Source organism: Chiroxiphia lanceolata, chromosome 23 (assembly GCF_009829145.1).
Source record: "Chiroxiphia lanceolata isolate bChiLan1 chromosome 23, bChiLan1.pri, whole genome shotgun sequence".
In the NCBI taxonomy this organism is placed as follows: Eukaryota; Metazoa; Chordata; class Aves; order Passeriformes; family Pipridae; genus Chiroxiphia; species Chiroxiphia lanceolata.
In genome coordinates, this window is record NC_045659.1 from 3,406,217 (window position 1) to 3,418,603 (window position 12,387).

A 12,387-nucleotide genomic window follows, 5' to 3' on the forward strand; every position below is an offset into this window, starting at 1 on the left:
CAGACTTATTTCACGTGTGGAATGGAAGCACAACTTTCTAAACCCAAAGCACTGCTAACTTTAAATTTGAAATTTTTTTTAATCCAGCAATAGTTTTATCAGCCAGAGAGGCTCTTCCCTTTCAAACCAACTCCATGAATTCATGACCTGCAGCTCTGTATCCCAGTCAAATTGATTATATTATGATTAACATAGAAGCCATAACTTTCATAAATCAAATGTACACTAATAGAATGATGCACTTCCCTGCACCTGAAAGTTTAATGGAAACAGTTTCTAATAAATTAGAAGCCAAAGCAGTAATGCATTTATAATTAACCATTTTGTCCACTTCCCTCAAGCCCACATCCTGCAAGTGCACACAGCTTTTAAGCCATAATTCTGACCTTATTAAAGTCAGTTTATTTTGACAGTAATAGCCATTTACGCTAAATTTTGGGCAGTGGCAAAGAAAGCCCAGAAGAGGATGTGCCAAAGCCTTTTGGAAGTCACCACACGTGGCTACACCATGAAACACGTGGATAAATCTTGTGATAAATCACAGACCAAGGGGACACAGAAGGTTTTCTAAGTCTCAGATCGCTCCTGAAATAAATCAGACCTGCAAGGGGACACGGGGAACCCAAATTGTGCCACCAGGACTGCCCCACCAGTCCTGTGGGACCTGCTCACTGTCCCCATCCCTGCCCCCTGTGCTCAGCAAACCTTTCACAACCACCTCACCCGAGCTCTGCCCTCCCTGGAGAACCACACACAGCAAAAATTACCTTTCCCTCGTTATTTCACCCCAGCAAAAAGAGCCAAACAAACCTCTAGGGGCAAGAGCAGAGTGACACAAGGATGTTTTTTTTTTCCCCAGGGGTTTAAACCACACAGCCAGATTTTCAAGCCACCTTGCTCTGCCTTCCCATTTTGGGGGTGAAATCCTGGACACAGTGCAGCTGGAGCATCACAGGGCCACGGTTCTCTTACCCTTTTCCTGCTCCCCCCCCCATGCATCTCTCCAAGTCCCCCCATCCTGTCACCCACCAGTTTCATTTTTGGGCCCTGTGAGGTCACTGATTTCTCAGCAGTCGCCAACACACGGGAAATGTGAGGTGGGGGCAGAGGAAAGGGGCAGAGACCCTGGTGGGGATGAAGTCACGGGAAATCTGCTCCCCCCCCGTGCTGAAAAGGGACCTGCTGCTGCTCAGCAGCCCCAGCAGAGAGAGGAAGCCAGCACTGCCTGTCCCCAGAGCACAGCATGACTGTCACCAGGGTGCTGCACACCGTGGCTCTGCTCCTCGTGCAAGGTAAGACCTCTGGATTATTTTACTCCACCTCCCCTTTATGCCCAGTCCAGCCTGGAGAGCTCTATTCCCACAGTTCCAGCTTTGCTGCCCTGTTTTCTGGTTGTCACTGAGATATTGTGACCCCACTCCCAAAGGTGAGTCTCAGCTGACTCCAAAAACCAGGATCTGTGAGACCAAGTCACCTCCTAGCAGCTGGTGACAGAGTTGAGATAACAAGGGATTCTCCCTTAAATTGGGACAGTGGATCACTGCTTACCCTCCATGGCTTGGATATCTGTGTATGCATTGTGGAAAAAGAGGTTGATAGAAGTCAGAATAATTTAAAAAGCACTTGCAAAGTACTTTGCAAAAAGAAAAGCATTTTAAATGCTCCTGCTAGAGGATGTAGCTTATACCTGCTTTGCTAATCTCCTGTCTTTCATACACAGGAGAGTGTGAGAGATTCATATTTGACTGTGTCAGACAGGGAAAGATTTAAGGAAAAAACCAGCAGGACAGTGATCCTTGCTCAAGATTCCTGCAGGCTTCACTCCTGAGCTGTGTAGGAGAAATGAATGTGGGGTCCCTCTCCATTATCAGTTCCTGGAGCAGAAACCACAGCAGGGCTGCTGCTGATACTTTGCTAATGCCCTCAGAACCTTCTGCTCAGAGTACAAGCCCTCTCCTCCTCCTGAAAGATGAACCTGGATCTGCTGACCACCACTGGCTGCTTTGGGCAGCACAGTTCACTCAAGCTCCACTCACAGGCCAAAAATAACCCTTTAAACAGGGTGTCTGTGTGGGCCACAGGTTCAAAGAGCTCTGCTCTGAGTGCACATCTCAGTGCAGGGAGTTCTCAGTGCCCTTCCTGGGGGCTCTTAGAACAGCAACCAGAGGCATGAATTACTCTGCTCAGTGCACCCTGCCATTTCCAGCACAAAACTGTTGCTCTTTCTTGCCCAGAAGGTGGATATTTCACTGTTTTTGGTGCCAGACTCACTTTGCCAAGTGGGGCACACGTGGTACAAGAACCCCATCCCCTGGAGCTGGCACAGGAGCATCTCCCACTCCCCAGTGGCTGAAGATCACAACCAGGTCCAGCTGCCCCCCCTGTGCAGGGAAGATCTGACCTGTGAGTCATGGGCTGAGCAAAGCCATGGGCTCCCATGGAAATTACATGTATGCTCTGCTTCAGAAAAGCAAACAACACCCCCATTTCTGGCTCAGTCTTGCTGTTCTCACCTCCAGAGGTGTGATTTGAGAGACCCCACACTGCTGGTGGTGACGGGAAACCATCATGATGAAGAAAGGCCCCGTGGAAAACCACAGACAACCCTCCCCTGCCACTCAGACAACATTGCACCTCCTTCCACAAGGGCCACAAACCCCCCTGGGAAACAACTGTCTTACAGGGAGACAAGTCCTCCCCCTGTTTCCAGTGGGAAAATAACAGTTTCCAGCAACGGTGCTCTACAAAAGCTTCATTTCTGATATATTTAAAATCTTCAAGAACATGAAAAGCTTTCCCAAAGCCCAGAAAGGTTCATTTCCCCAAACTGCAGTGCTTGTATGTGCAGTAGGAACTTGCAGCAGAGCTACCCAGAAAATAAAATCAAAACACATAAGAAGGGCATGAAAAGCAAAACCCTCTTACTGCCTATTTACTTAACTCCAACCCAGGCACTGCTCTTAGTAATTTCTCCAGGGCTTGCTTTTTTTTCCTGGAGAAGGTAATTCATTCCAGGTCAAATATTTTCACAGAATACATTATATATCTTAGAATGTCTGGAGAGAGCAAAAGACATTTTACTGTAAAATGAACTGAGAGAAGTGAATGAAATTTCATTTTAGTAACCTGTGCCAGGCCAGGTTTGTGGATCTTATCTTGGCAAGAAGTTTCCAAGCAGTTGCAGCATCATGATTTCTGAATAAAAAAGCCTTGTTTTTCAGAGGTGCTGAAAAAAATCCTTCATTGCTCAGTCTCACACACTTGCAAACCAGATTCAACAGCTCCTCAGTGAAACACAGAATTACAGAATCACAGAAAATGGTTTGGGTTGGAAGGGACCTCAAAGACCGTTGGAGTTCCAATAATGGAATAAAGAAAATGAATGTTTGTTTTAACATGCAGGGAGCAAGTGCATTAAATGGGTCTACTACCAATCCTGTAATGGTTAATAACATTTAATAACTAAATCTGGTTGTGCTGATCACAAACCTTTGGTACAAGTCCCCACTGACCTCTCTAACAACTGTGATTGATTTTTATCAGTACAACCACACTGGCAAGTTTCCCAGGGCAGAAAAACCCTTGGGAAAAGGACAGTTGCAATATTACTGTGTACAAAACACTGTGAAGTTTATTGTCACACTTTAAGAGGTGCTTTTTTTCCCCCCCTTGGGCTGTGGCAGGGGGGTTTCCAGGGGCTGGCAGTGAAACCGTGACTGTGAAGGAAGGAGAAGACCTGACCCTGCACTGCACCTTCAGCCCCCCCAGCGCTGCCCACAGCTCTGCTCTGCAGTGGTTGAACCCTCGTGGTTTCACCATTTTTCTCAACAGCCAGCAGGGTGAGTGTGAAGAGCTGCTGTTCCACTCTCCCCGGGGGTGAGGGTCACTCGGGGTGGGCTGTGCCAGCTCCTGGTCTGACTCATCCACCACCCTCGAGGGGCTTTCACAGTGGAGCCCTTTCTGGCAGGGAGGTGATGAGATGGAAACCCCCCCAGGAGGGGTCTGGCACTGGAGCTTTTACTAGTCTCCTGTCCTTCATACACAGGAGAGTGTGAGAGATTCATATTTGACTGTGCCAGACAGGGAAATATTTAAGGAAAAAAATAGCAAGACAGTGAACTGTAGTGAACTGCAGTTCCCCCCAGCACCCAGAGCTCAGCACTAAACCCCACTCTGGCCCCACAGGAGAGGCAGAGGTGGACGTGCCTGAAAGCCCTGGGCACCCTCCTGCTCACCAGGGAGTTGGATGGAGTGCATCAAGAGAAAGCTTTTAGAAACAAGCAGTGATTTCTTAGATGTGCTGACAAAGCCAAAGCTGCAGTTACTGCATTCCCTTCCACTCCCTACACCTCACCTCCCTCTGTCCTTGTCTCTCCCCCTCTTGGACCAAACAGCTCTGCAAGATGAGCACTGCTTTGGCCTTCCCTATTTGCATTCCTTGTTAAACATTTCTTGTTAAATCCTGTATGTTTTAATGATAATAATGACTGGGATTTATCCAGATTGGTTACCCAGCTCCCACTGAAACTGCCCAAGTCCTCCTAGGTTGCTCTGGGAATCACAGCCACCAGGTCTTGTCACACCCCCACCAAACCAGCTCACTGATGCCTCCCTTAAATATTGCCAATGTTTCTAAACAGAAAATGCCATGAGTGACTGTTGTTCCTATTTACTCAGCTACAAGAGCAAGTGGGATGAGTGCCCATTAGCCATTTGAAGTGACTCACCCCTGTATGGATGTGGAACTGTTTCCTGGGGAATCCAAGATCCCAGGTTCAGTATTCTCAGGGTGTGAACCCTCAGGTTTAAATGGGATCCAAATCCAAAGCCCCTGACAGCTAATCCAGGTGGGAAATGGGGCTCTTGCAACCCACCCTGTGCTGCTTGGACATCCAGGCCCCCAAAATCCCAGCAGCCTAAGGCAAGGGTTCCTCTCCCCTCTTGCAGTCTATTTATCTGCAAACCTGGAGGGAAATCCTCTCTCCATCAATTATCTCTGGTTTTTACATATATCTGTATTCTTGCTATTTTACACCACAGAGGTAGGCAAGGGTAGCAAAACCCCTTTATTTACACAGGTTCTTTATGTCCACAAACTCTTTCTAAGCAATTTTGGACCAAGACACTTGATTCTGTCCATCTCCAGTTTTAAACATCTGCACCTTTTAAGCTTCAGCCCTTTTGATGCTTGAGTTTTTCTGAGTTGGCACAACAATTTAATAAGGGTAGGGAAAGGACATGTCCATGGGTGTCTACAGCAGCAGATTTTAACCCAAGTGAACAAAACTTCCATCACCTGAGGATTCCCCCCATAATTCCAACATCCCACAATTACCCTTCAGTCAGACACATGATAGAACACCCACAAGGACCAGAGTTTGCAAAGCATTTGGATCCTGGATAAGACAGGCACACCAAATATTCTCCTTTTGTATTATAAAAGAAAACAGTCCCTGTTTAAGGAGAAACCAAAGCTGACCCTGCACATGGAAGTTTTCATTTTTCATTCTGAGTCACCACAGGGAGCCTCTGTCTCGTGGCTTCTCCAATAAATCACTTTGTGAATCAGTTCCCTCCAGCCTCATTCCAGCTACAAACACAACACATCCTGGTCATCTCAGAATTCTTTAGTATTTAATCACTTTGGAAGTGATTTTCTCCCAGGCTCTGTATTTTTACAAAAACCTCAGCTGAAAAAAAAAATAGTAAAAATAAAAAGATAGGTTTTGAGGTCTTTTTCTCCCTGGGACTGGTGCACACCCCCAGTTTCGGTTCATTTTAAGGGCAGAAAGTTACAGTTTCTGTGTTGCAATGGTGGGAAAAGTCCAGGAACTTGGTCTGACCTTGAGGGCTCCTCTAAGTCATCCAGGAGGGATGAAATAAAGACTGGAAAGTCAAGAGAGAGAACTGTACAGCAGAGTAGAGGTATCCCAGGAGATGGTTTCATTAAAAACTGTTCTGGTACTTCAAGAAAGGAATTTTAAAAATTCAATTATAAAAACTGTCTTCATTCACCACTGCTTTGATTATTTGCCTTTCTCTTATGTACCAACACACATGGCACGCTGGGGTTTGTTTTCCTTACAGTTTTAAGAGACAAGAGGTACAAACTCATCCATTATTCCAAGGCTGAATTATCCATCCAGCTGTCCCAGGTCACAGTGCACGACGAAGGCTCCTACAGATGCTTCTACTATGGCAGACCCTTCAAAAGCAAGGCCCAGCCTGTTGAGGTATTGGGTAAGTCCCTTCCCCTGCTTGTTCCAGAGGAGCAGGACAACAGAGCCAGCTCCTCAACTCCAAGCCTGCAGTTTTGCCTGGAATTTTAATGGTGCTCAACACAACAGCATCCTGGGCTTAGCTGAGCCCCCCCAGACGATGCTCTGTGTGCAGCCACTCAGAAAACTGAGGAGAAAGATGCCCCAATACTGACTCTAAATCTTCCTGCCACAGCTGCCCCTTCTAATCCAGTACTGGAAGTATCCCAAGACACAGAAAGAGGCATTACACTGTCCTGCTACACCCAAGGATGCAAACCCCAACCCCGGGTCACCTGGCTGTTGGACAATGGGATGGAGCTCCCAGGTAAGTGTTCAAGGACCAGGGTTGATCACCAACAATTCCTTCTTACCAGCCTTGGGCAGTTTAAAAATACTGGAGGGTGAAACACCTTCTGCAACACATCAGTTTGGATCACTACTCATCCCCTACTACTCCTTTAGTACCACCTGGGGCAGGTTTGGAGCCTGGGCAGCACTAAATCCCAGTGTCTGTGCAAGGGAGAGGCTCCTCTGCTTCACTCACACTCAGCACAGAACAGCAACACCTGGCACCAAAACCCCTGGAGAGCAAGAAATTCCACTGGAATAAAATAAGCCCAAACCCCTGGAGGCACAGTTTTCAACTCCCCAGTACAAAGTCTCTTAACAGATCCATTATAACTACATTTCTGTGTTGGAACCAGCAGCCAGATTTGCCTCAGCTTCGCTGAGCAGCTCACACACACCAGCAGCCCTTCTGCTCATTTACCTATATAAAGAGCTGCTATTCTCAGATTACTATAAATAGCACTATTCTAAAAATCACTGCCTTGTTATCTCTGGTGCACAACTGCATCAAAGTGTGAGAAAAACACTCCCAGATGCAAATGTATTTTCTTTCACACATTAACAAGCTCTCACTCATATTTTGCATCATCAAGCAACATATTCAAAGCTTAGCCTCTAATATTCCTCTGCCCCCAAGATGGGCTTTTTTGTAACTAAGGCTCAAGAAAACAACAGAGAAGTGTGCTGGCCTGAACATAGAGAGAAACCAGGAGTGAATAAAAAAAAAACAGGCTGCCAAACACAAAGGCATTAATGCAAATAAAGTACTCAGGGAAGCAACACACCACCCCTGAGTTTTTATGTATGTTTTTCACAGTGCTTTTCTAAAACCAGGGGTTTCCTCAAATCACAAACAACCTCAGTTCTGGCCTGATGAAGTGAATTATTTGTGGCATCACAACACAGACAGTAAACACCTCCATAAATCCAACAAAGCATTTCCCCACTTACTTTGACAGTTGTGCTCTTCCTCCTTGAAGGCCTGGACTGACTCTCCTTGCTCTTCCTCCTTCAAAGCCTGGACTGCCTCTCCTTCCCCTTCCTTCCATCCTCAGCTTTAATCACTTACTGCAAATATTTATACCAACCAGAAAACAGCTAATCAACCTTAATTACCAGCATCACCTGAGTTCCACCAGGGCCCAGCAGGGGCAAACCAGCTGTAATTACTCAGCTGTTGCTGACAAAGATTATTTCTTTCCCAGCAAAAACCACTCTGAAAGCCTTTGGAGCTATTCCATGACCCTGCTGGGGATGGAAAAGAGGGTTGGGAAATACTGGTCTGTGTGATACAGTGAATTATCTGCAGAAGTTGATTTGGAAAGAAGGAATTTCTTTCATTTAAGGGATCAAGGGAAAGCATGAGAACCTCTACATTATAAACAGACAGTGGAAATTATTGTGTCATCACATTTAAAATACCTCCCTCTCCACCAGGGCTGTTCAAACACACCTCTGTGTCACATGAAATACATGTTTCTTGTTCCAAATCATATAAATACAGTCAGTATTACCTGGAGGGGTAGGAGCTACATCAGACAGGTTCCACGGCTCTCCCTAATTCATTCTGGCAAGGCAATGAATCTTTGTGTTTGACTTCCCCCAGCTGGAAAAGGAGAAAAGTCAAACCTGCACTGCAGGGATGATGGAGAACTGTTACAGAAATATTTATTTAGTACAAATGCAACTGTTGCCCATCAATATTAGCTGTACATGTTTCTTGATGTGCACAAATATTGCACAAAAATCTTTTTTTTTTATTTTTATGGTAACAAATGCACAGCTGCTAAAACACAAATTCAACGCCCTTGGGTGTCACATAGAATTGAAAATCTTCTCAATCTCAGTTGTGCTGCAGAGCACAGAGAATCCCAGAATAGCTGGGCTGGGAAGGGACCTCTGGAGATCATCCAGGCCAAGGCAGGGTCACCTGGGGCAGGTGACACAGGGACACATCCAGGGGGGTTTGGGATGTCTCCAGACGGGGAGACTCCACACCCTCCCTGGGCAGCTGTTCCAGGCTCTGCCACCTCCATGGAAAGAAGTTCTTCCTCCTGTTGAGGTGGAACCTGTGTTTAGTTTATGTCCATTGCTCCTCATCCTGCCACTGGGCACCACTGAAAAGCATCTAGGAGCATTCTCTGACACTGAGACTCCCCAGTGTCCCACAAAAAGCAATTTATTGTGTCTGGTAAGGCCCAGAATTGCCAGTGGGTGTGTGAACATTTCAGATGGTGTGTGGGGAATTTCCCCGTGTGAGTCACAGCACGAGCAGAGGTTTGGGGTTTGGCTTGAGCAGAGGAAGCACAGCCAGGCCTGCACTTAAACAGCTGGGAGGAAGAAAACGTGACCTTTGGGCTCCCCTGAAATCCATTTGCACAACAAACCACTCGTGCACAGCCATCAGGTGCTGCTTCAGCACAGCTGGGTGAAGCACATTGGCCCTGGAAGGGTTTTCATCCAATTGCCCTGGGCTAGAAAGCACTTCAATGTTTTCTGAAATGTTCAGGTGACACCAAGCACGAGCTGGGATCTGATGGGAAGAAATGGAGCACAACCAGCACGTTGACAGTCCTCTCCTACGGGCCCAATGCCACAGCCAGCTGCATCATCCACCACCCAGCCCTGAGGGGAGAGAAGCTGATGGCATCTTTCCACTTCCAGGACCTCCCCAGGACGGGTACTCCAAGCTCCTTCCAAGCTCCTTCCCATCCTACTGCTCTGAGGGGGTCAGAATTGCACAGATACACAGGGAAAGCCAAAGCCCAGAGTCTGCTGCCCTGTGTGTGGAATCTGCTTTTAAAGGAGAAGGTTCCCTGGGGCAAAAAGGATTTGGAGTCCTTCCTCAGGGTCAGGTCTGAACAGCAGCACGGCCTCTGCTCTAAGACACCCACAGAATAGTGCTTCACCTTCATTTTATTCCTCATTTCACAGCATTAAATATATTCAGAGAGCAGGGAAACTGAGGGTGGGAGAGTAGGACTGTGAGTGTAACCCCAGATCAGACAGAGAACCCAAACAGCCCAGAGCACGGAGCTTGTAGGGCAGGTTTAGCTTTTCCAGGCTCAGTTCAAGTGGCAAAGTGTGTCTTCTGATTTCTGTCGTGTTTGGGGGGGGCTTCCTTTAGGGTCCAAACAACCAACCAGCCCTCCTGCAGCACCAGAGGGTCCAGCAGGTTCCAGCTCAGCACCAACACCAACCCAGAAAAACCTCCCACCAGATGTCACATCTGATTGTAAGTTTGGTCTCTGTCACATGAATTTACCAAACCGGGGTGGAAATGCTGCAAGAACAGCCTTACATGCCACGTTGCAAAGAACTGTGGAACATTAAAACCAGAATTTATCGCTTGCTTTCCCAGTTTCCAGCCATTCAAGCAGCCAAAGTCTCTCTCCTTAGGTGCAGGTGGATGGTGGGATCCAGGCTGGGATCCTCTGGATGGGTTGCACTAGATGGCACTGTGCAACAACACAAACCTGTGCTGCACCAGGCTGCACTTACCGAGCTCTTTCCAGCAAAATCAAGAGCTCCACTGCCCAAAGAAGTTGGCCAAACCCCACCAAGGGTTTTGTGCCTGCTTAGCATGAGAGGCCCCTGCGGTGAAAAGTCAATTGCTGCTTTAGAAATGCGCGAACTCTTTGTTTATTTTTGTTCAAAAGCGCTACATCGCTGATTACAAACATCACAGAACTAAACAATTCATGGGTGTGTTGGTAAACACACATGGAAGGGGAGCCTGAATCTTTTAAGGGTGGAACTAGTTGGTCTTTAAGGTCCTTTCCAACCCCAAACCACTCTGTGATTGTGTGGCTTTCACAAGATGTGCTCACCCACCTGAGAGGGAGGGAAATGCAGAGTTTTGGTGCATCATCATCATTTTAGCTTTACAAATCAAAGTTAATTGCACAAGGATATATTGTCTGTGCCCATGAGAAAGTCAGAACTCGTCTCTCTGTCCGTGCAGGGCCTGAAGGATCAGCAGCTTCATCAGGAGACGAAGAATTGGGAGGTTCCTCGGGTTATGGTGACCCCAATGGTATGATTTACATCATCAGACACGGGGGGGGGTGATGGCAAAGGACAGGGGTTGTCACCCTGGGACTGCACCACTGGGGGCTGTGAAGACACTACAGGAGTAGCCAGGGATATGAACACCAAAATATCTCCTTTAAGAAGAAGTTTACACACTCACTCCTGGTTTTCCCAGCAAAGGAAGCAAACTGATGGACAGGGAAAGCCCCAAATGACCAAAGAGTCAAAGCTCAGCTTTGTTTTAATTCGGCTGTAAATGGGAACCATCGAGTTCCACAATGTGTAAGAGACTCTGAGGATTCTCCGCTCATAAAGTTTCAGATTTAAACAAAATCCAGCATCAGGGGAGTGAGCACAGAGCTCTAAGTCAGGGGAAGTCCCAGGTGCTTCAAAACTGCTGGGAAAATACACATTTCTTAAGCATCTCTTGGCCCTTCAGAGAAATATTGTTCTCCTTTCCTTTCCTCCAGGGACTGAGACAACATCCAAAGGAAATGTCACAACAGAGGAACTTCCCAGGACAGAAGCCCCAGTGCCACGTGAAAACACCACTGGGACTTCCACCTTCACTGCTGGTAGGAACTCCTTAATGAGCTTCCAAACATGAAAGGAGCTTTCTGACACCAGGCTGGGGCTCTCTGACCACATTTCCCCCTCCAAACCCTTTGTCAGTGCACCAGGGTAATGTTTGTAATGCTTGTAAATTTTGGGGGAGACCACGGAAACACAGGCATTTGTATCATCTAGGAAAAAAAAAAGCTAAATTTTGCTGTTTGTTGTGCCAGAGCACAAGTCCTCCGATTTCAATCGGTTTTTCTTATTCATACGATAAAAAAATTGAGCTCATATCCTAAAATTAAGTCAAATAAGGTGAATTCTGCTCCTCTGTCATGTTCATCTGGCCTGGTCCAGGTTATTGTGTTAATTACCAGAGGCTCACAGGACATTTCACAACACAAACACCCCTCTGCCTCTGTTCCAGAGCAAGATCCCAAATCCAAAGGCACCATAAAGAAGGAGAAGGACCTCTTGCTGCCAATCCTGGTGGCTGCCCTGATTTTTGTGCTGCTCATCATCGTCCTGCTTTTCCTGATGAAGCTGAAACAAGCCCATGGAGTGTGGAAGAGAGGTGGGTGATGGCCCTGGAATGTTGACCATGGAATTGCTGTGTGAAGCCTGTCTCTGAGCTGGTCAGGTTGATTGAAGCCCCATTTCATAACCAGGCCCTCAGGATTTTCATGCTCAAGGCAGAGGGTGAGAAAGAGTCGTGGGAAAAAAAATCATTCTCTTAATTACATTTGTTTTCTGTGCAGAAAATGATGTTTCAGAGCAGACACTGGAGAGTTATAAATCCAGATCTAACGAAGACAGTCCAGGCCATGAGAAGAATGGACAAGGTAAAAAGCTTCAACCAACATAAACTAATTCCTGTTGGGGCATTTCTGCAGTTAATAATAATAATAATAATAATAATAATAATAATAATAAATAATAATAATAAATGTGTTTGTGTTTCAGTTGCCAATCACAAGCCCAACCTGCAATATGTAGCAGAAGGATATGGGGAAACTACTCTGAAGAATCCAAGTGACAAAACCACTGCAATAAGTGAGAAAATGTTTGCATGTGGAAAGGAAACAGATGTATAGTGATGGGAAACCTGTACCATGGGCAGAAACCCCCCTTTTTCCTCATGTCAAAGATCTCAGGTCTCATGATTTCAAGGAGCAGGAGCAGCAGCAGCTGC

General features: G+C 46.6%; 1 protein-coding gene across 1 annotated transcript; it reads left to right on the forward strand.

The window, feature by feature from the left end:
- Positions 1 to 1,243: 1,243 nt before the first annotated feature.
- Positions 1,244 to 12,344, forward strand: CRTAM (cytotoxic and regulatory T cell molecule). Its single transcript, XM_032709653.1, has 11 exons — positions 1,244 to 1,292; positions 3,684 to 3,839; positions 6,088 to 6,240; positions 6,454 to 6,585; positions 9,118 to 9,288; positions 9,736 to 9,843; positions 10,573 to 10,644; positions 11,111 to 11,215; positions 11,623 to 11,769; positions 11,954 to 12,037; positions 12,159 to 12,344. The coding sequence occupies exons 1-11, from the start codon at positions 1,244 to 1,246 to the stop codon at positions 12,287 to 12,289; spliced, it is 1,308 nt and encodes a 435-aa protein (XP_032565544.1). The 3' UTR covers positions 12,290 to 12,344.
- Positions 12,345 to 12,387: the final 43 nt, after the last annotated feature.

Coding starts and splice junctions, on each gene's coding strand:
- CRTAM (XM_032709653.1), top strand. CDS start 1,244: ATGACTGTCACCAGGGTGCTGCACACCGTGGCTCTGCTCCTCGTGCAA. Junction 6,586..9,117: donor CAATGGGATGGAGCTCCCAG/GTAAGTGTTCAA, acceptor TGAAATGTTCAG/GTGACACCAAGCACGAGCTG. Junction 11,770..11,953: donor CCATGGAGTGTGGAAGAGAG/GTGGGTGATGGC, acceptor TTTTCTGTGCAG/AAAATGATGTTTCAGAGCAG.